The following is a 24,290-nucleotide window of genomic DNA, read 5'->3' on the forward strand; positions in this document are numbered from 1 at the left end:
CTTATTATAATAAAAAATGATAGATAATAATAAAAAATAATATTAAAAAGAATCAATGGCCAGTATTCATAGTCGGTTCGTATTTTAAGACCGTCTTAAGTAATGTCTTAAGATGCTAATACGGCTCTGGTACTTGGTTCATAACATCTTAATATCGTACTTAGGACAGTCTTAAATATAAGATCCGACTATAAATACCGGCCAATGGGAGTGTCAAAAGTAAATAATTGATCGATAAAGAAGTTTCATGATTTATCACGTACAGATGCTAATACAAGATGCTAACATAAGAGCAATATCCATAGTACGATATTTACGATCGTCTTGAGTCAGAGATGTTAAGTGATCTTGAGATTCCATAATGCAGCAAAATATTTATTTCAAGATCGTACTTAAAATAATCTGAAATACAAGAATGTGAATATTGTTTAATTTCATTTAAAGAAACAAATAAAATAACATAACTCCATATATATCCATTACTGTACATTCTCACTATCGATAAATATAATCAAATTAAATATATATTCTTTATTATATATAAATATTTTATATTATTTCTCAACAATTAGGTTGACTAACTCGGTTTAATAATCTTATACGATTTATTAAATCTAATTTTTTACATTTTTTAAATTCTTAATTTAAAATTTTAAAATTTTAAAAATTTTTTACTTTTTAATTTTTTAATTTGTTTTGCTATATTATTTATTTTTTAATTTATTTGTTTTTAAAGTATAAACAAAAGTGATTTGTACGTAAAATTCTTAAAATATAGAAACATTTTCACATCTTTTAAAGAAGCCGCTACTTTCTACAATGAGTGTAATAACAATAATTTAGTAATCAACTTGACTGTGCATGTGCCAGCTGTTTATTCAAGATTCTTTACATTACCAACCGCATTTTTGCTTTTACATATGTACATATATATATATAAATGCGCAGAACTATCTTGCGTTAAATGCCGCTAACAGCACCATGACTAGCAGTTGCACAATTTTCCGACATAGTTGAATTCGTGGTTATTGAAGCGTGTGGTCGTTTCAATTTCAATATATATAATATGCATATATTCTTGGAAGTAATTCTCACCAAAACCATCGCAAGTGATTCGTGAATAGGTTCGTAACTGTATAGACAAAATTATGTTTAAAGAAATCAAGAATCAAAAACGTGTATATAAACAATACTTTATGTTACAATACTATTTTTTACAAATTGTATTGTAACATAAAGTTTAAAGTTCAGTCAAAATTTATATTCGTTTCTTTAAATATAACAAATCACTTGCAAAATAAAAACAAATATTTCTTCAACGTTTTTGATTCTTGCATTCCAAATGTGACGCTATGCCCCTTCAATTTGATGTAAAAAAATGTATCAATATGATATAAAAAAAATGCATCAAAATGAGATCAAGATTGCGCGAGGTGATACGGCAAAAACATGGCGACACTTTTTACTTTGGGGATACATATGTCAATGTGGATCGTGAATGATAGTGATGGAGAGGAGTGTATGGTTGGATGTAACGATGTTATATGGAGGATGCGTCCCCAACAATATCATGTGACTCTCTGCGAGTTGTGATGGTGCCACTCCGAATTCCCGCTTAACGCTTGTCGTTCGATGAGATCGTCGGTGAGAGTATCGATCAGGGCAATGAATATTGTCGTCGAATTTATTTATATATTGAAGTCGGCGCGGTCGAGCGCTTGCGAGAAAACGTGGTTAATTAATGTGATGCCATTCCGGTAGGGGCACACGTGGTCACCATATTAAAAATAAAATCTAATTGACAAAATAACATAATTTTCTGTAATAATATACTAATAATCACATTTCATTGTTGGAGAAATTCATTCAGCTCAATTTTATATAATTCCGCTTAATTTTTTATATATTCTGGTAAAAAGTAAACAAGATTCAATAAATTTTCTTAATTAATATACAATAAAATGTAATTATATAATAATTTATGTTATTTATGAAATTATTTACTACATTACAATGACATCATTGACATGACTTTCTTTACGATTATATAATTATGTTAATGTTAACCTAAAACGGAAGTAATATTTAAAAACTAGGATTATCAGGATTTATCTATTATAGAGAAGGATTGATTTATATATTTTTTGAATATGTCATTAAACTCGTAAAAATGTCAACAAATTTATAAACAGTTATACGCGAGTCAGGCGCGATACGTAGTGCGCAAGTAAAGAAATTAATAGTTACAGAAGTAACAAATTACAATGTATATAATACATATATTCCAACTTAATAAACTGCGCGCCGATTATTTGTCGGACTTAAAACACAGCTATCGTTGGAACATTAATACCCTTCCCTTCCCGGAATTAAATCAACGCGATTTAATTATAATAAAAAACTGTAAAGAATTTATATATATTGCGAAAAATATTACCTCAGCCAGGATTTGAACCGGAACCTCCCTCATATTCCGTGAAGGGCGTCGTACCAATTCGACTACCGAGGCATGTGGTAATATTTATCGCAATAACCGGTTAATAATAGTTAAAAACGTATGTTTCAACCTGCGTAAATTCAAATATGTCAACAAATTAATGAACAGCTATACGAGTCAGGCGCGGTACGTGGTGCGCAAGTAAAGAAATTAATAGTTTTTGCCATTTGGTTACAATAGTTTGTGAAATTATTAATTTGTTGACATTTTCACGAGTCGAATGACATATTTGAATTTACGCAGGCTGAAACATGCGTTTTTAACTATTATTACCCGGTTATTGCGATAAATATTACGGTCGAATTGGTACGACGCCTTTCACAAAATGAGGGAAATTCCAGGTTCGAATCCTGACTGAGGTAATATTTTTCGCAATAAATTCTTTACAGTTTTTTAAAATAATTAAATCGCGTCGATTTAATTCCGGGAAGGGAAGGGTATTAATGTACCAACGCATAGCTGTTTCAAGTCCGACAAATAATCGGCGCGTAGTTTATTAACTATAAGTTGGGATATATGTAGATGTATATTATATACATATTGTAATTCGTTACTTCTGTAACTATTAATTTTTTTACTTGCGCACCACGTATCGCGCGTGACTTGTATAGCTGTTTATTAATTTGTTGTTATATATTTTTTTTTTGTAAATGTAAAATTTATTAATGTTTTTGTACAAAAAAAATATTGTAAAAAAAACCTGTTTGTGTGCCAGATTGGATACAATTTTATTACAAGTATACATCCTATTGAATAAGTTTTTGTTACATATTATTATATATATTATATTTCTATAAGATATATAAATAAAATTGTACTTTGTAAAATGTGCGCGATTTGACAAAACAACGCTTATGCACTTATTATATATTTGAATTTTATTTAACCTTTTGCAATTTTATTTTTTAAAGTACGTATTATATATGTTGATTATTGCAGAAAATTTTATTATACATCGGAACAGTTAAATAATATTAATGAAAGCATCTCATATAAAATGTAATAACCCCTTTTAATTATTTGAATAAATTTCTCAGTTAAATGATTCAATGTAAAATGTATGTACCTATAATGCATCATGTATACACGTGTGTACAGATAAAGTTTTTTCGTTTAGTCATTGGAAAAATTAAAATACGACAGTCAGCGTAATTTTCTTGGTGCCGTTTTCTTAAACAATTATCTTCTCCTTTCGTGTCAGATACGTACCCATATTCAATGTTAATAGAAAGTCCCCCCCTTCTACGTGTTTCTTGCTCACGTTTATCCTTGCGCGCATTTCCTTATCTCAGTCGTGGTACGGTTGTGGACCCGTTTACCACGAGCACCAACCGTACCTCGAGTTATAAAGAACCTGTTAACTTTCGTCAGTTTTTAGGCGTTTTGACGAGGAGAATTCTGTGAGAAGCATTCCTTGCGCGGTAAAAAAAAAACTAGTTGACAGAAAGGTTGAGTAATTAACCGGTTTACCTGCAACGGTGATTGAATATCGCAACATTGATCGAAAACTGTGAATTTTTATTTGTTCGTTTGCAAGTGAAGAAATTAGATAAATTGAAAAATATTTCCCGTTGTGCTTAGAAACGTCAGTAAGATGACGCGACGAAACAAAGACTACCTTGAAGATATGTTAAACATGTCAGATCTCCAAGACACTAATGACTGCCAAAGCGAAATCCCTGAATTCTTCGCGGGATGCAACGTCTTGATAACCGGTGGATCCGGTTTTCTCGGCCTTCTTTTAATAGAGAAGTTGTTACGGTAAAAAGATATTTTAACATAAAAAGCTTTGTATAAAAAACCGGATGCAAATAGCTTATTAAAATGCATTAATACGATATAAACTGATTTTTAACGTGAGAACGGAAAAAAAAGATTAGTTACTATAGCTAAAATAATCATAATATATGGATAACTAACATTTTTTGCAGCGAGAACAAAAGGTTTTACTACTATTGCTAAACTATAGCTCTTATTGCTGCAAAAAATATTTTAGTTATCCATATTTTAGCTAAATTAATTTAGCTAAATTTTTTTTCGTGAGGCATTTTAGTTTGTTCACTTTATTACAAATAATATATTATTAGAATCACAAATTCCGTATAAAACATTACGTTGTTCAATTTTTATCAGATTAAATAGTGATAGAAATTGATCGTTTTTAATAGATTATATTATATAAAATCCTATTATATAAAATCCTTACGGGTGGTGTATGTTTGAACGTTAATAACTTAAAAACTATTGGACCGAATTTTTACAACAAGTACATGAAATAGGGGTAGAATTTTCTGGAATGTGCTATAGGGTGTGTATTTTTTCGTTACCGATTTTCTGGAAACCGATTTTTTTAATTTTTCTAATCCTTACGGGTAAAAGAATTAAAAAAATCGGTGTCCAGAAAATAGATAACAAAAAACTATACACCCTATAGCACTCCCCGGAAAATTCTACCCCTATTTTATATGATTTTAATACAAATTCGGTCCAATAGTTTTTAAGTTAAAAACGTTCAAACATATACCATCCGTAAGAATTAGAAAAATAAAAAAAAAAACGTTATTAACTTAAAAACTATTGGACCGAATTTATATTAGAACCATATAAAATAGGGGTAGAATTTTCTGGCGAGTGCTATAGAGTGTATAGTTTTTCGTTATCTATATTTTCTGGAGAGAGAGAGAGAGAGAGAGAGAGAGAGAGAGAGAGAGAGAGAGAGAGAGAGAGAGAGAGAGAGAGAAAGAGAGAGAAAGAGAGAGAGAGAAACCCATGTTTTTAATTTTTTTAATTCTTACAAGTGGTGTATGTTTGAACGTTTTTAACTTAAAAACTATTGGACCGAATTTGTATTAGAACCATATAAAATAAGGGTAGAATTTTCCGGGGAGTGATATAAAGTGTATAATTTTTTGTTTCTGATTTTTTTGGAAAATGGTACCAAAATTTTTTCAATTTTTCGGGAATTAATTGCCTGAATTTTAAAGAATTGAATTTTGTGATATAAAGTGTATAATTTTTCGTTACTGATCTTCTTGGAAATTGTTATCAGAAATTTTTTGAATTTTTCGGGAAATAATTGATCGAATCTTAAAGAATTGTATATAAAACAGAGGAAGAATTTCTCAGGAAGTGTTATAAACTGTATTAGTTTTTCGTTACTGATCTTTCAAAAATTTTATTAATTTTTAAAGGATGGGTTTAATTGCCACGATGTGTATTATTTTTCGATAACAATTTATTTTTTTATGTAGGATAAGTTGTTTATTTCACATATTATATGTGAACAGAGTCATCTCAATTCGTGGCTTTTGTGACTGTCGCGATTGATAGAAAAGTTATTGGGGTTTTCTTGCAATAACCTGCAGTTAAAACAAGAGAAACAACTTATTCGATTTTTATATAAATAAGATTATCATCAAAAATTTGGATTAATGGAAAGAAAAATTTCCAAGAAATAATTTACACAAAAAAGAATGACGCCAAAATTTTGATAAAATATGTGTGTAAAATAATCCAAATTTTTATGAGAGGGAGAGGGAGAAGGAGAAGGATAGGGAGGGGGAGAGGGAGAGGGAAAGAGAGAAGGAAAGAAAGAGAGAGGGGGCGAGAGAGGGGGAGAGAGAGAGGAAAAAGGAAAGAAAGAGGGAGAGGGAGAGGAAGAGAGAGAGAGAGAGAGAGAGAGAGAGAGAGAGAGAGAGAGAGAGAGAGAGAGAGAGAGAGAGAAAGAGAGAGATATTATTTGCATGTATTATTACACATGTCGTCCGGGGCGAAGCCTGGGTAACCAGCTAGTATATATATATACTATATACAGCTAGTATATATATATATATATATATATATATATATATATATATATAAATTGAACAACGTAATGTTTTTTATACGGAATTTGTGATTCTAATAATATATTATTTAAACATATACATATATATATATATATATATGACATATTGTATATGTTGCAAATTTGACTAAAAAATAACATTTTTAGATGTTGTCCGGATATAGGAAAGCTGTACGTATTCATGAGAGCGAAAAAAGAAAAATCACCTGAACAAAGGATCAAAGAGCATTTTGATAACCCTGTTAGTATTTAATATAAATAATATAAATAATAAGTATATAATATAATATATATATGTAATAATATAATATTAAATAAATTATTAAATAAATATGCATATATAATAAGATTAGAAATGTTTACCATTAGCCCAGTAAAATGACTCAAAATTTGTCGATTTGGAGAAAATAATACTGATTGGGCTAAAACTTTGTAAACAGGCTTGTTTTAGGATACTATTCAACATATTAAAAGTTCCCACGTGTAGACGCTACGTTGCAAGCAGGGGAGGGTCCAAAAGGTCCAAAAAATCAGTTTTTTGCAAATAACTCGGAAAATATCAACTTTACGAAAATTTATGTAGATATCAAAATTGTAGCTTACAAAATTCTGCTCAATTTCATTTTTTATTCAAGTTTGTACGACCAAATAACGCAGAAATAGAATTTTTTTAAACACCGGTAATTTTGCGACGCAACGAAAACACGTACGCGCGTTGCGCATTTTTCGCTAATATCTCGAAAATGGACTCTCGAATCGAAAAATGTTTTAAATAAAAGTTGTAGAGAATCTAATAATTACGAACAATTTCGTATTTTATTCATTTCTGTACGGTAAAAAATCGAGAAATTATGAATTTTTAAATAATTTATAACCGCCATATAGAAGAGATACGATGGAAATTAGTTGTTAATCTTCTTCTTCTTTTTTTTTTCATTTGCACTATTTGAATAGTCTTCATCCGATTCGGAATCGCTCATTTCGTCAGATACGAACATATTTAAGCAGTCGTTCTGTTTGCAATTAGCACAGAGATCAAATCATCTTAAGCTCATCTTTTATCTCAAGCTGGATAAAAAAATAGAAATTTTCGAGAGATCAGAAAAATTACTTTTTACCATCACAAACGCTTATGTCGCGCTAAAAATTACACCATAACTCAGAATGTCATCAAATCCTGTTGATAATACTGGCACATAAAGACGCATTTACAGTAGGAAAGACAAAGTTTCTACGACAGATTTATATTAGCAAAAAGACTAGTGTCAAGTTTGCCCCAATGTCGAGTTAGCCCCGGTCTTCCCTATTTAAAATATTATTGTCGTTAAAAAAAAATTTGACATTCTACAGAGGACAATTATGGCTCAGAGGCAGGTGGAAGAGGTGGAGAGAAGCTACAATTATAAAAAAAAATTGATTTTTTTACGTAAAAAATATTTGTCACACTTCAAATTCATTTTTTCTTATTTAGAAATTCTTTTTCTAGCATTCTTTAAGTCCTTAAAGTTCTTCTGTACTATTTCAAAATTACCAAATTTGCGGCGACGAAATTAAGTATTCTTATTTAATTAATAATTATCTCATATTTTTTTTCTCATTTGCACTACTTTTAGCTTTAATTTGCATGTTTGATCATTAAGCTTCGTCAATTTGTTCGTGAGTTATGATTTTTTAAATAAAACGAGTCGTAAAGTGTTTACCGCGCCGTTCGCCGCGCATACCGGCTTCGGACTCTTCTCAAAATCTTACGTACAGTACTATCGGTCCTAAAAAAATCGGCTTAGTACCAAACGATTCAAAAAGACCCCCAAGAATAACTTCTGACACTTCAATAAGTACCGAAAAATTGTTAAGGACACGTTTTTTCATCATTTTAGGCGACTCATTAGTGATGATCTGCTACATACGTAAACTTACCTGTCTTTTGAAACGCCAGTTTCCCATCACGATGCATTCAAAATTACATGCCGTAAACTCTATTTCATAGGAAATTTTGTCAGCTTTAATTTCGGTCTCTTGAAGTTTTTTCGTAAAGTTAATAGAAACGGAGATATTTACAAAAAAAGGAATAATAACGCAATTTTTCCACAATTTATCAAAAATACAGCAATATTCATGAACTTTTTTTAAAAATAAAACATACTTTGCGAAGGACTTATACTACTCCAGCACGTTCATATATATATGAAGTAATGAAAACAAGGTAAAATAAATTTTTGAAAAATTATTATCCATATTATCCATATTATCCATAAAAAAAAAGAGAAAAGAAATGCTTCAAAGCATTTGTAGCGTCAAGTGGACCGCGGCCTAGAACCTAGAATAAGTAGAGCTTGTGACGTCATAGTCATAACTCAACTCGAGTTGGCTTGAAACCCGACCCAGTCGAAAATGCTATAAAGCCACCGGTACACGGAGCATGTTTTCCGGCTGGATTGCTTGCACAAATATCTCGTATCTGAGGTAGAGCGCCGCACGCTTTGTTTACGATTGTCAGACTAAAATCAAAAAAACTATTTTAAAAACCCGAAGATAGGACATCGACCCGAAGATAGGAAGGGCGGTCCATTCAGAAGTACAGCCCTCTGAACTAGTGTAGCCCGTTCAACAATAGAAACCGGACCTCATGTGTGCAATGTTGCTTGTGCGCAATAGTGTCGTGTGTGCATTCGTCTCCTAATTTTTTAATTGTGCGCAATAGTGTTTGTAGGAAATCGATCTGTAGACAATAATATTATGTGTGCAATGCAGCTTGTGCGCAGTAGTATTTTGTGTGCAAACGTCTATTCGTCTCTTAATTTTTTAATTATGCGCAATAGTGTTTTGTAGGCAATCGATCTGTAGGCAATAATATTATGTGTGCAATGCGGCTTGTGCGCAATAGTATCTTGTGTGCAAACGTCTATTCGTCTCTTAATTTTTTAATTGTGCGCAATAGTGCTTGTAGGCAATCGATCTGTAGGCAATAATTTTTGTGCGCAAACAAATTGTCGGAAAATGAGATGTTGGCAAACGACACTGTAGACAATCGATTTGTAGGCAATTGAGACCCTCCCATGTTTTTTACTCTTAACTTCAAGCTATCTTTACCAAAATGGATTTATGCATACATCAACATGTTCAAAATTTTATTCTCTTTAACTTTCATTATACATACTATATGTGTACGACTTATACTTTCAGAGTTGATACTGATTTTTACATGCGAAACATCCACTATCAACATAAAATAAAATTGTCTTTTAATTAATAACTCGGCGAATTTGGACCGTACAAAAAAGAGTAAAAAACGAAATTGTTCGTAATTAAATTATCTACAACTTTTATTTAAAACATTTTTTGATTCGAGAGTCCATTTTCGAAGATATTAGCGAAAAATGCGCGACGCGCGTACGCGTTTTCGTTGTGTCGCAAAACTACCGATGTTTAAAAAAATTCTATTTCTGCTCCATTTGGTCGTACAGACTTGAATAAAAAATGAAATTGAGCAGAATTTTGTAAGCTACAATTTTGATATCTACATAAATTTTCGTAAAGTTGATATTTTCCGAGTTATTTGCAAAAAACTGATTTTTTGGACCTTTTGGATCCTCCCTTGCCTGCAACGTAGCGTCTATACGTGGGGACTTTTAACATGTTAAATAGTACCCTAAAACAAGCCTATTTACAAAGTTTAAGTCCAGTCAGTATTATTTCCTCCAAATTTTGTCATTTTACTGGGCTACATCATATTTCTTCAATTTTTTTTTTCAGGTTTACGACAGACTGAAGAAAGAGCAGCCTAACTTTAGTACCAAAATAATAATGATAGAAGCTGATTTAAGCAAGTTGGATCTCGGATTGTCGCAGGAAAATCGAGAACGTCTTTTAGACACAAACGTAATTTTCCACGTGGCAGCGACTGTACGATTTAACGAAGCGATTCGAATAGCGGTTAACATAAACGTAAGAGGAACGAAGCAGCTTCTTCTTATCGCGAAAGAAATGCCGAATTTAAAGGTATGTAAAAAAAAGAATATATATATATATATATATATATATATATATATATATTTTAATCAAATTTTCAGATTTGTAAAAATTTAACTTACTTACAATAAGTTAAAAATTTTTTTTAGGCATTCGTTTATGTATCCTCTGCATTTGCTTATTGTGTGCACAATTTCATTGAAGAAAAATATTATCCTCCGCCTATAGAAACGGATAAGATTTTGACCTTAATCGATATTCTAGACGATGAAAAATTAGACAAATTTACACCAACGTAAGTGCCTTTCAATAAAATTAAGAGTAAAAGTCGAGTATTATTCAGGTCACTAGCACATGCATTTTATTACATTAATTAACTAATTTATTACGATGTATTTTTTATAATTGCACGAGCGTTATTTTTAATTTTCTACTTTTCTATTCTGCAGTTAATCATAAAGATAATTTGTCGATAAAAAATTTACTAATCGATAAAAAAATTTGCATGTATTTTTGATTAAAAAATTTCTTATTTATATATTTTTTAATTTTTGTCTCTTATATTACGTAATACATATACGCTTACACTTGACGCAAGATACTACCGTATCTGTTCATATGAATACAGGTTAATAGGTAAATGGCCGAATTCATATACATATACGAAGGCGATCGCTGAAGATACTGTTCGACAATACAGTGTCGGAATTCCAACCTGTATCGTACGACCATCGATTGTAACATCAACGGCCGAGGAGCCTGTAGAAGGCTGGATCAACAATGTCTATGGTGCTGTGGGTGTAGTCATGGGGAGTGCCGTAGGTTTGTTACGTACACTGCATTGCGATCCTGAAAATGTGGCAGAGATAGTGCCCGCAGATTATGTCATTTCACATTTCATCGCAGCGAGTTGGGACACTGCCAAAAGAAAGTAAGCTTACACTTCAAAAAAATACAAAAGATATTTAATATTAAGTCAGATATTTTTGGTCAATGTTTATTTGTGTCACACAATTTATTTTATTATTTTATTTTATTACAACAATGCACATATTATGTCCGTGTCAATTATTTTTGGTTTTAGAGATGAAGAAATTTGGTTTTATAACCAAATTAATATTTAAACCAAATTAATACAAATGTTATAGATATATGTATTTCTGACGAAATATATAATCAATATTTTGTATTTGAGTGTTGCCTTTATAAAACCCATATTATCATTAATTTTTCAATAAGTCAGATAATTAAAAAAATTATTCTAAATTTTTTAAATATCAAGCAAATATTAAGAATATTAATTATTAGATTTTAATTATTACAGTTATGACAAGTTATTATAACTTGTCACTACTATAATAATTAAAATTAACTGTTAACAAGTAAATAATAATTAAAATTAAAACATTAAAATAACTCTGTTAACGAATAAACTTATATAATGTAAAGATTATTATTATATAATATGTAAAGATAGGCACAGTCTCTAATTAATTTCCACAACTCAGCAATTTTCTTGAACTGTTAGTTTTGCTTGCACTAGTTTTTCTACTTATGATTATGTAAATTTGTAAATTACAAAAATTATTATCAATTGCAATAAAATTTGAATTTTTAATTTTTACTCTCAATTTTACTTACTTTTAATTACGGTTTATGACAAATTATCCACTTTTAAATCTACACAGAAAAAAATAATATCCTTGATTTAAAAATATCTTTAGTTTCAACGTGAAAATTTTGAAATGATATCTTATATTGCGTTAAACGAAGACAACTTGCTTGAATGAAATCATTATATGTATAGTTCAACCAAGAAAAAAAAAGTTGAAAGAAAAGGTTGAAATTCTTATAAAAAGATTATAGTAATCTTGCGTATATACGAAACAATCTACATCTTCGTATAAGAATTTCAACTTTTTATTTTAACATTTATTTTAACTTTACATTTTTTTTCTTGGTTGAACTATATGGTGACTTCATTCGAGCAAATTTTCTTCGTTTAACGCAATATAATCTCATTTCAAGATTTCCACGTTAAAACTAGATATTTTTAAATCAAGAATATTCCTTTTTTTCTGTATAATTATACTCATAGATGCCGCTTCTTTTAAACAGAAGATACACAATTATGAATAAAATTATTTGTATAAGTATATCATTGATAACTGTATGAAGTAAAATTGTTCATATATCAATATTTTCTTAGTATTCACTATTTTCTTAGTTATCAATATTTTCTTAGTATTTTCTGAATTGTTACAATATGCAACTTGCGTCATAATGATTGGTCATGATACTACGCTTTTGCAGAAATTAGAGACTAGAATGTTACACAAGTTTCCTTCATTCTATCAAAGTAAATTAACATCCTGTTTTTTATATAGAAAAAAGTAAAATTGCTTTGTCACGGTTTTCCCAGTTTCCACAAAAAACTCATAATACGAAAAAAGCGTGTAATAAGAGTATCAAATAGCAAAAAAAACAGATTATGATGCAGATTATACTAACGATACAAAGTAAAAAACACAGCATATATAATGTGAGAATCAAATAGCAAGAAGAGATTACAATCAATATGATTTAAATTTAAACAGATTATAAGCTTTAAAAACACCTTTTTAAAAACGTTTTTTCTTTTAACCAAACATTTTACAGCAGAATTTCAAACAAATGTCAAATCGAATCAAGAAAGTAAAATATCGAAAATCTCTCTAGGAATTTATATAATTTTAAGATTAGATCCTTTTATTCTATAACTTTTGTTAATATATCCTTCTTTAAACAACAAAATATTACATACAAGATACATATAACTTTACCATTTATTACACATATTTTTGTTAGAAATACTCTATTGAGCATCGAGAACGCGAATCCGGATGTTCCAGAAACCGAGAGAACGCCGATTTACAATTACGTGTCGATATGTCAAAATCCCATTACTTGGAGAAGATTCATGAAATTAAATGAGCTGTATGGCATGCAGGTACCGAGCTTACACGTTCTCTGGTACTATTTTTTTTTCCTCAACAAACATAAATTTGTGCACGATTTCTGTACGATATTTCTGCACCTGATACCTGCTATTATAACCGACACTGTGCTTTTTCTCAGCGGCCGAAAACCCATGTAAGGGATTTACCAAGTTCCTAAAGTCATAAAGCTGGCGCTAGACAAAGAGATGAAATTCATTTTATTGATTGTGTCAAAAAAACCGCTCCGCCAGCGAATAGGCGCAAATGGCGAATCGCGAATCACGAACCACGAGTCGCGCATAGTCTAGCGCCAGCTTAACGAGCACCGCAAATCTTGCAGGATTTAATAAAGTGTAAATTTTCAGGCTAGTAAAGGCATATAAGAAGATAGACAAGTTCAGTTCTGTAATATCGCACTTCTCGACAAGACAATGGCGATTCAGCAACGACGCTGTTGTGAAGCTCTGGAGTCGTGTGAATCCGGCTGATCGACAGATTTTCAATTTCAATATAGATAATTTAAGTTGGGATTCATATCTCAGACACATGATACCTGGAATGCGCGTATATATAGTTAAAGATCCGATGAGTACCTTAGACCAAGGACGAGAGAAATATAGAAAGTGAGTAATTGCTCCTGCACATATCGCTATATTGCTTTTCGCCTCGCTTTCGGTAACGTACTTACGATGATTTTTTTTTCTTTTAGATTGAAGATCGCTCACTATACCCTGTTAACAGTTATCACGATTTTACTAGTATGGGGCGTTATAAGTTTATTAATTCGTATAATGTCATTCTTCTGATCTTGTAGAATTTTGTAACAAATATAATTTTTACTTATTAAAAATAAATTATAATATTTTTTAAGAGAAAAATATATGTATAATAGTGAAAATAAATATTTACATCGTTTACACCTTATTGTCTCCCACATCAACCTTATATGTACGTTGCATTCTTACAGAAAAGAATCAATTAGCACAGAAATTCTTTTCTATTTCGTCATATGTGAGTAATCATTAACCAACGTCCTTCGTGGTGGTTTTTGTGACAAAAAATGTAGAGTATATTTCCTTATAATGAATCATTTTCTCACGTACATTTCCTTGAATCAAACAGTTTTTACGCTATATACGCAATATGAATAAACTGCTTGTTTAATAAGTTGAAGAAGATAAAATTGTATAAAATGTTATATTATTTAACTATAATCACTTTTCAACGTAATATTTCATATCATATAGATACTATAGATCTACTTTATATAATTCTTTCATGTTTATATATAATAGTTATTGTGATATTGTGTTTTACATATTTAGTATCTTATATATAACTATAGTTATACATATTGTATTCAAATAAACAGAGAAGATTACACAGTACGTATTATTTCGTTTATTAAATTACTTTACCTACAAATACCTATAAGCTTTGGATATGTAAGAAGACGCTGAATATTATGCTATGTTTATTAAGAATATATATTATTAAAAGCAAATGTCAAATTCGAAAGGCACCAATCACAGATTGGAGGGAGGTCAAGATTCGGACGCTGGCTCGGGTGATATTTTTCACAATAAATTATTTACAGTGATTTGAAAAGGATGCTTATTAGTATTAAAAGTTAAATCGATTATTGATGTAAGTATATGCGTGGATTTAACTGTCTCAACGGAGAACTGACAAGTTTGAAAACCGACAAATAAAATCGGCGTATGAAATAGGGGACTGTATGAATTAGGATGTGTATGTACAGTTTTTGTTACCGATCTTTTTGGAAACCGGTTTTTTTAATTCTTTCAATTTTTAAAAATTATAAAGAAATATATATATATATATATTTAATATAATCTTATTATAAAAAATAATATTTAATAATCATATATTTTAATAAATGAAAGTTATTGGTTTGTTATTTAGAAAAACGCTCGCGTTAATGATGTTTGTTCGCTAACAACAATATTTTTTCCACAATGCATTATGCAAGTAAAAAAAACATTATAAAAACATGTCATCATTAATTAACTTATCGTTTTCATGAGTTAACGAAAACTGATATTAAACGGTTCTTCTGCCGAGTGTTTGACAAAAGCGTAAAGATATGTACACATTACATAAAGAGCTAATAGTAATTGAATAGGTATCAGTGCTGTAACTTACGAGCTTTTCCAGTGAAAAATGACCCATCGAATCGACGTCTAATTGACGTCTTTCGACGTCGAAACTTTTTTATTTTATTGTCTCGAATGCGTTTCTTTGAAGCTTGCGCCCGGTGTGAGGGCACCGCTGAATATGTTAATATTATGCACATTGAATAAATATATTACTTCAGTTTTTTGCTGCGTAATTAATTTTAAACAAGAATTATACCGCAAGTTGAATTAGTTTAAGGCCGGTATTCATAGTCGGATCTTATATTTAAGACCATCTTAAGTACGATCTTAAGATGTTATGAACCAATCACAGAGAATCGTATTAGCATCTTAAGACATTACTTAATACTTTGTTTTTCAAATCCTCCATAATCACATCAGCAATAATGGGGAAAAAGGAGAGCCCCATGGGGTTGCGAAATTTTTGTTTATAAATCAAATTTTTAAAAGTAATATAAGTAAAGTTGAGAATAAATTCTAGAGCTTGAAGAAATTCATCTTTAGGAATATGGCAATTATTAGAAATATATGGCCATCTGTCGGAAATACTTTGCATAGCTAATTCAATATGGGGATGTTAGTGAACAAAAAAATAACATCTAAGAAAATGAGAACTAATTCATTATCTATATAATATGTACCATTAAGTTTTTATTAACAACTTCGAAATTATTATCGCTATGGCTTGAAGGTTTAGGTGCACTCTTAAAGATAATATCATGTAAAAAAATGCTAATGAATATGTTACAGTTAAAACCCGAAATCCGTCAAAATCCGAATTTACTAGTAAATTCTAGTTTTAACTAAGCCTGCTTGGCAATTCGCGTTCTAGCTGAAATAATCTAGTTAAAACTAGAATTGACCGAGTGCTTTAGTATATTCGCGTTCTAACTGAAAAAATTTAGTTAAAACTAGAATTAACCGACTGCTTTTTAGTAAATTCGCGGTCTAACGTGTTTATTACTTTTATCAGATCTAGTGAAAATTATGTCTGGGTTATTATTAACAAATTGCTTAGTGGCACAAATCATTTTGGACAATTCAGAGGAATATGGAGATTTTGGAGGGAAAAAAGATAGCAGGTTATTAATTATAGGGATAGAACAATTTCTAATAAATAAATGGCTATATCTGTGTGTAATTTATTCATATTTCCCTCAATACTTTTAAGGAATTCAATTATAGTTTTCTGTTTGTTATTGCTAGGCAAAGAAAAATTCGCACCCAATTGCAATAAACATTGGACATCTGTAGGAATAACAGTATTGGTTAAATTAATGAACCATTTATTTTTTATGGTAGTGAGGAATGAATTAACGTCATCATTAACGGAAAAGGGTTCAATAACAATTTCAAAAGTCGGGGGATTATCAATTGGCTAAAAGGATGATAGAGAAGAAAGGTTCTGCAAGGGACGTGCATTGTTGGCTGAAAGTTTATAACAAATCGGTTTAATATTTTTGACTTTTAGGGCTATTTCGACCAAGCTCCGATTAACTTAATCGTTGATTAGTCCATTGGAAATAATCAATCACATTTGCTCATTAAACAGTTTGACAAATGCGATTGGTCATTTCCAATGGACTAATCAACGATTAAGTTAATCAGAGTTTGGTCAAAGTGGCTCTTAATAGACATTCTAATTTTTTTGTCCAAAATGATATGTTTTTGTTTAGCAAATTCCTTCAAGACCCTCTCTCTCTTGTTTATTAATCGTTGAAAATTAACATCGGAATGTGGTTGGAGATTTTCCTTGTAAGATGGAAAATTTTGATCTGAGAATGATTAACAAATCTGTACGCATCGTTAAGCTCAATACATATGAATTTAAGGCTATAATGAGAAGTAAGACCATTACACGAGCATTAATAGATGTTACGGAAAATTCATATCGAATATGAACATATGAATTTATTTACTTCTTTTTATTATTTCTGGTATACAACTTTATTACAGCTGTCATATTAACACTTGCGTAATAGCGTTAAGAATTATAATGCTACTTAATAGCACCAAGGAAAGAAATATATTTACAAATATGTTTTGTTAAAATTTTTATTTTACATTTACAATTGTATAAACCGTTTTATATAATCGCTTTTTTGTAACATTGTAGAGATGTTGTACATATTACGTTTTTACGTGCCGTGAATAAATTATCGATACTTGCCATAACAATGACGAAGTATATTTTTAGAAATGACTATTCGCTATTAAAAGAAAAAAAATTCTTCAAACAAAATGTAAAACTTATTTAAATATTTCTAGCTTTTGTGTCAAGCGTTTTCGTACAAGATACCAAGTAACTGGATTGTCAAAAAAGCAATTTCGGAACTTCATTGATACTGAAAAATATATTATTATTATTAAATTATAGAGCTCGCTTTTTGAATACGTCATTTCCGTTACGAATTGTATCAATAATGACTTCGGAATTAATCGATATACTTCCTCTTAATCAGTAATACGCTGTGTCACGCAAAATTGCAATATGGAAATATAAAACTAGCAAGTAAAATAAATAATATATTTATATATTATTTATTTATCAAATAATATATTCCTTTGAATTTCATTCTTTTTAAATTTATTTATAAAAAATATTTAATTAAACATTTTGCAAGCATATATAGGAAACACGTTGATTTTGCACTTTACATGACAAATATGAAATCAATGGCGCAATGTACTTTGAACGTATGCTCGTTAGATATGTTACACGTGTTTACGCGGAAACTCAAACTCGAAGAAAATTGCCTGAATCTACTAATAGCTTCGCATTAATTCGACTCGAATAAAGAATGTTTTCAAAATTATATTTTTTAAATTAAATCATTTATTATATTGTCTTAAAAACATATAGTCTTTAAAACATATTTTAGTTTGTTTCTACAATTAAATATTATATTATTATTATCAAGTAATTAATTAATTATTATCAGTTACATTGTTACATATTATTATTAATAATTAATATCGGAAATATAAATAATTTTATATTAAAGAAATATAGACGTCAATAAATAATTTTTTATAAAATTTTCTCATAAGAAGCAATTTTAAAAATAATTTGTTAAAATTGCTTTGTGTATTTTCATTCATTCATTCATTGTATTTATCATTCAGATAGAGTTTAGCAAGTTACCTTTAGAGTGCGCCGTTTGCTCTGCATAACGATTGGAAGGTAATGATATCATATAGTATATATAAACTTGCGAAGTGTATTATATTCTCGAAATAATATATTAATATATAAAAACGCGTAAAAATTTTGTAAATAGTAATGCATGTTTAACGTTATAATAAAATATCATTACGTACGATAACACTGTACGATATACCTGCCATGGATGAATTACCGACAATTTATATCGATTACAAGCAATGTCAACAAACAATGTTAGCAACGTTAGATGACATTCAGATCACATAAAAATATGAAGAATATCTTATAAAATATCTATTAAATACCTTGTTTGATTTATATATATACTTGCGAGATAAAACTCGGTTTTATTAATAATGAACTTAAAAAAAAAGTTTAAAAAACAAAACATTTATTTATGGAACAATATGCCATCTTTTGTATATTACTATAATGTAATAACTTTTATATAATTGTATTAACTGTCTAATATATTTTTAATAATACAATAGACTATTAACAAGGCAATTTGTTTAAAAAATTTTATTGAAAGTTTTACTTAATCATTTCAGATCTGTATGGATCAATGGTGAATAAGCAATAATAAAATAATATAATTAATTATTAACATTAATATGATTAAAATATTTACTGTTTTTTAGGCATATTACAAATATCTTTTTTTGCCAACTACGTAGAGAATCATATATTCTTCTCAGAGGATAGATGGCAGCAGTAACTCGCTTTTCAGGCTACTATACATTCATCCCAATCAATATAGATTGTGCTCCCACGATTAAATTTTGTAATTTTTTTACTACATTCATTGAAGAAACTTTCATGTATTTTTTTATAACAATCTACATTTTTTTATATTATATGCATTTACTCATAAACTCGCCCTTAAATCAATCAAACACATGTAGTTTTTTATATGCAATTGTTAAACCGTATTATGTTTTATTAAATAGTTTTAGAAACATTTTTTGCTCCCATTTTATTTTTACATATCAATGTTAAAAATAAATAAAAATATATCTAAGAAATAGACATAAATAAACGACATATATTTTGTATTAGATATGTATAAATTGGTTGCCTTTCACAGATTAATTTTTATCACAAATGACAAATTTACGTATAATTTATACGAAGTTTGCAGCAGAGTTTTAGCAAGAGAGGAAAGAACAGTTAGATTTAAATATCGTATAGATGTACAACATATATTATAGACTTACAACTTATTTAAAAGGACGTATGTAAAATCAGAAGTGTGCCGATCCGTTGCTCGAAGGAAATCGCGAGTGCACGCACAGAGGGAAGACCTCTTAAAATTCTCACGAATCGTTATCGCGAGCCGTTTTAACGTTGGCACGTTACGCGGGTCGCACGTTTTACGGCAATTTCAGCGTCGATCCCGACGCGCTCCCGTCTCATCACGCGCAAAACAACAAGCTGAAATTTACGTCGATGGCGCAAATATTCGCTCGCTTACCTGTTACATTCGGTTCACCCACGAGACGGTGTGTCACGATCGCACACGCGAATAATGTGCATCACTTCGGGCGATCCGCATAATGCTGTACTTTGCACGACAACCGTTTGGTTTATGGCCATTCTCACGCATGTAATAGATCTGCGCTGCGCTGCAGGGTTCTTGCGAGGAATAAACGTTAAAATCTCGACTCACAGATATTTCGGGTTCTTAGACGCAATCATGAAAACTTGTCGCTTATCCTCGCTAAACTTAGATATTTTTCCAGGTTTTACATCGCGTTTTTCATGATATATATTTATTTTAATCGTATATATTTACACAATATTTACAAAATACGTGCGGCTTTGACAATTTTATACTGAATACTATAAGATTACGCAGAAAACTAGTTCTATTTTGATATAATACAACTTCCATTTGAATATAACAATTATATTAATTTACGAGTAATAAATTAATTAAAAGGTTGCAAACAAATGCTGTGTATTTTTTTATGCGTTTCATTTATTAGATCTTTCCAAGCAAGCGTTTGGCTCCGATATACTTTATTCATATTTTTATCGGAAGAAATTTATCCGTTTTATTAAAACATAAAAAAAAATCACAATAAAATAACATCCATTAGCAGACGAAAGTATGTGCGTGCAATAATCGCACACACATATTCGTATAATGATTTAAGAACCTTGCGAGTCGAGGTGTGATGCCGAAAGGATTATTGTCTGATGCATCTCTATGCAAGCAAGCAGGAAAGAATTCAGGCCGCGCGATGACTAACAATACATACATACCTCATACCTCATGCGAGAGAGAGAGAGAGAGAGAGTGAGAAAGAGCACAAGGAGGAACGGTGCACGGTGAATCGGTCATACTTCTAGTTTCTTGGAACGGCAATTATCGGAGATAGTTTCCTAGAGGATTTTTCGGATCGAGAGGGAGATATACAATTCGCACGTGGGTGTCTTTGTCTTCGGCTGGCAACGTCTGGCGCGGCGCCCGGTTCCCAAAGGCGTGGCCATTGATTTGTCTATATATACGCTCGGTCACACACATGTGCACATACACACAAGAGAGAAAAAGCCCCGGATTGATCTCACTTAGAAATATTCGAATAGCGACACCCACATATCGCGGACAGCGGCCATTCATCGGCAGATTCTCCGTTCCGCGGATCAAAGATCCTCTCTTCGTTCGATCTTACGTTTGTAATCGTCCTTATATAAGCACACATCACACACGTCATATAAATAGATCTTATTAACGTTGATTAACGTAAATCATAATTAATATAGATCATCTCTCTCTCTTTTCCTCTTTATATTACAGCCGGAAACCAGAGACTCTCGGTTTAAATTGCGGCTCAAGTTAATTTTTCCGCTCACCATTGCAGTTATACGCCTTTTTTACAATTATACGATATGAAAACACGTATATAGCTTTATAAATTATTTGCTTCAATTCTGATGTGGAGAGTTATATTATGTGATTTGAATGAAAAAGAAGGCGTCACGTCACGAACACATAGTCACGCTATTGCATCGTTCAGCTTCTGTAGATCGTTAACGAAAGGGGCTCAGCGATTCAAACAACCAGGACGATTGCAATTGAAAAGTTCAGACTTTCTACAAGTCGATAAATTCGCGATCATTGCGAAAACTTTAATAGAACGGACGTCAGGATAACTAAAGTCGTAAAAGTTTCTCGTAAAGATGCCGCAATGCGTCTAATCCTTGCTGAGCGAATATAGCACTTGCGCTTTTCGTAAGATATTTTGTTAGATAACAGGTGAAAGATATTTAAAGATCGATTTGAATGACCCATCTCGTTCACGATCGCGTTTATATTATAGTAACAGAATATCGAAAAATTTGCGCTTTCTATTTTTCTTGTTTCCTAAAAAAAAAAGTCTAAAATATTTTCAATATATCTTTGCTATATGCATATTGCATATTCTTTTATACTACTGACAATAATTTTATTATCAAAACAGTAATTTCTATTTCGGATGAACGCTATTATTCACCGTATTTTAGAATTTATTGTATTCGAAACAAGGCATTATGAAAGCTTTCAATAACTTCACTGAGAAAAAAATTTATTAATCCCAAAAAATATTTAATCCGATACGAACAACTAAATATTTTAGGTAGTTCAACTAAACATTAGTTAAATTAATTAATTCTTGATTAAAAAATTGTAAAGGTTGACATGAATGCATTATACCATTTTTAGTGCAACTTAATAATTGTTGAAACAACTAATGTTTAGTTAACTTACTAACATGTTTAGTTGCTCCTATCGGACCAAATATTTTTTAGGATTAACAAATTTTTTTTCTCAGTGTTGGTGTAAGATTTGAAAGCTTAAATTGAATTATCATGTGAAGCGATAAGTTCAAGAGAAAGTACATCAATAATGATACGAATGACGCGAGAGAAAAGATGAGACAGATGATATTCGATTTATTCATCGATATATATATTTCAATGTTCTTTGAAAAATTATGTATTTATTCTATATTTTTCAGCCTTATATATATATATATATATATATATATATATTTTTTTATTCGCGTTTTGAGCTAAATTTTATTTCAAATTTGACTAGATCAATAATAATGACGATCGGTACCTCGTACTTTTCTAGCATTAAATCATACTACGCAATAAATGTTAATTATTATTATTATCGTTGATTACAGATATTCAAATTTACGTGCGTGCATTTATATATACATACATACATATTATTATTATCGAATTAGTAAAGATATCCGTTATGAATTGTAAGGAGGTTCAAGTTTGAACCTTGACTGGAGTGATATTTTTCGCAATAAATTCTTTACAATGATTGCTTTACAAAGGTTGCTTATTAGCGTCAAATGTTAGATCGATTATCGATTTAAGTAAGTGGATTTACCGTTCTAACAAAAATCTGTTTTTTTTTAAAGAGTTGGAGAAAGCATACAAAACACCGAAATATTATTATTAGCCTATTAAGATCTAGACTGACACCAAAAATGGAATCTTCTCTATAATTAATCGTATTGTGTATTATTATTATTTTACATCATCCAAAAAAATGAAGCTAAAACAAGCTATCAATCTTTGTATATCAGGTAGGAAAGCAAAACGCTAAGTTGACCCAGGTTAGTGCTGATCGAGACGTCCAGGTACAACCGACACCGACGAAAAGATCAAGAGTTACTCGATCCTGTCCCGTGTTCCCGAAAAGTACCTTGATTCGAATCGATATCTCCTAATTGATTGCCTTTATCCTTCTCTACCGCGTGCGGTGCCCCATCAAGCACCATCGGCCGGGCCATCGCCGTCGTCGCGGCGCACGCGATACGGGCGAGCGGCGACTCCGGTCGCGCGCGATCGAGCGAGCGAGCCAGCCAGCCAGCCAGCCAGCCAGCCAGCCAGCCGGAGCCGGAGTCGAGGATGGAGAGCCAACCGACGACTCGGGAAGGCAGTGCACGCCCGGCTGCCGACACGAGCGGATGGCGTACGTTGTCGCTCGCGCCATCACCACACTCGCCTCGTGATTTTCCTTCAGCTGTCACGCTCGGCCGTCGCTCGCCGTTCAAAGCCGCGTGACGAGTCGGTGCTTAGGTGCTTAGGTCGGTCTACGACGACGCTCTTTTTTTCTTTTCTCTCTCTCTTTCTCTCTGCCCCCTTCTCTTTCAGTCTGCTCTCGCGCCTTCTTCCGTCTCGCTCTTTTCTCGCACGTGTCTCCTGCCGCGCGAATCGACGTTTTAAAGGAACAAAGAGAAAAAGAAAGAAATCGAAGCCACGTGAAAGAGAAAAAGAGAGAGAGAGAGAGAGAGAGAGAGAAAGAGAGAATACCCACGATATTTGCGCGCGCCGTCATTGACGCGCGCGTGCCCACGTGCGTGCGCACCGCGCGCAAGCAAGCACGCGAGACGGCCGCGTCGGCGGTGTCGCACGTGCGCGATAATATACACGCGCACACCGGAGGAAGGCGGCGCGGCGGAGCGTGCGTGCGTCGCACGCACGAGCGATAACGCGGCGAGGAAGCGAGCGAGTCTCTCCGAGATGAGTCGCCGCGGGTGCAACCCGTGCAACCCCACCGGTGGAGGAGCCAGGGCCAGTCGCTGACGTCGAGTCGAGTGTCGAGTCGCCCGCCGAGCAGCAGCAGCGCGCGCGTGGCGATCAGCTGATCGTTCGGAGCGCT

General features: G+C 31.7%; 1 protein-coding gene and 1 long non-coding RNA gene across 9 annotated transcripts; one reads left to right on the forward strand and one right to left on the reverse strand.

The window, feature by feature from the left end:
- The first annotated feature begins 973 nt into the window (after positions 1 to 973).
- Positions 974 to 14,208, forward strand: LOC143901935 (fatty acyl-CoA reductase wat-like). Of its 8 annotated transcripts, none has more exons than XM_077414569.1 (9): positions 975 to 1,124; positions 4,079 to 4,258; positions 6,492 to 6,585; positions 10,098 to 10,343; positions 10,463 to 10,608; positions 10,942 to 11,244; positions 13,161 to 13,445; positions 13,657 to 13,914; positions 14,001 to 14,208. In XM_077414569.1, exons 2-9 carry the CDS (start codon positions 4,092 to 4,094, stop codon positions 14,095 to 14,097), a joined length of 1,596 nt encoding a protein of 531 aa, XP_077270695.1. In that variant the 5' UTR covers positions 975 to 1,124; positions 4,079 to 4,091; the 3' UTR covers positions 14,098 to 14,208. The 8 variants fall into 8 exon arrangements, with proteins under 8 accessions (XP_077270698.1, XP_077270695.1, XP_077270700.1 ...); XM_077414568.1 differs by lacking the exon at positions 975 to 1,124 and adding an exon at positions 3,546 to 3,918; XM_077414572.1 differs by lacking the exon at positions 6,492 to 6,585 and having other exon boundaries at positions 974 to 1,124.
- Positions 13,704 to 15,577, reverse strand: LOC143901936 (uncharacterized). The gene is made up of 4 exons (XR_013258220.1): positions 15,458 to 15,577; positions 14,201 to 14,399; positions 13,980 to 14,022; positions 13,704 to 13,844 (listed from the first exon to the last, which is right to left on the reverse strand). It is a non-coding gene; the product is annotated as an uncharacterized LOC143901936 (long non-coding RNA).
- Positions 15,578 to 24,290: the final 8,713 nt, after the last annotated feature.

The sequence above is a fragment of the Temnothorax americanus genome, unplaced genomic scaffold, assembly GCF_048541705.1.
Source record: "Temnothorax americanus isolate GAGA-0224 unplaced genomic scaffold, ASM4854170v1 Scaffold37, whole genome shotgun sequence".
Lineage (NCBI taxonomy): Eukaryota > Metazoa > Arthropoda > Insecta > Hymenoptera > Formicidae > Temnothorax > Temnothorax americanus.

Excerpts from the sequence above, each read along its gene's own strand:
- LOC143901935 (XM_077414569.1), top strand. The coding sequence starts at position 4,092 with ATGACGCGACGAAACAAAGACTACCTTGAAGATATGTTAAACATGTCA. Across the intron at positions 10,344-10,462 it reads AAGAAATGCCGAATTTAAAG|GCATTCGTTTATGTATCCTC; the intron begins GTATGTAAAAAA and ends AATTTTTTTTAG. Across the intron at positions 13,915-14,000 it reads GGACGAGAGAAATATAGAAA|ATTGAAGATCGCTCACTATA; the intron begins GTGAGTAATTGC and ends TTTTTCTTTTAG.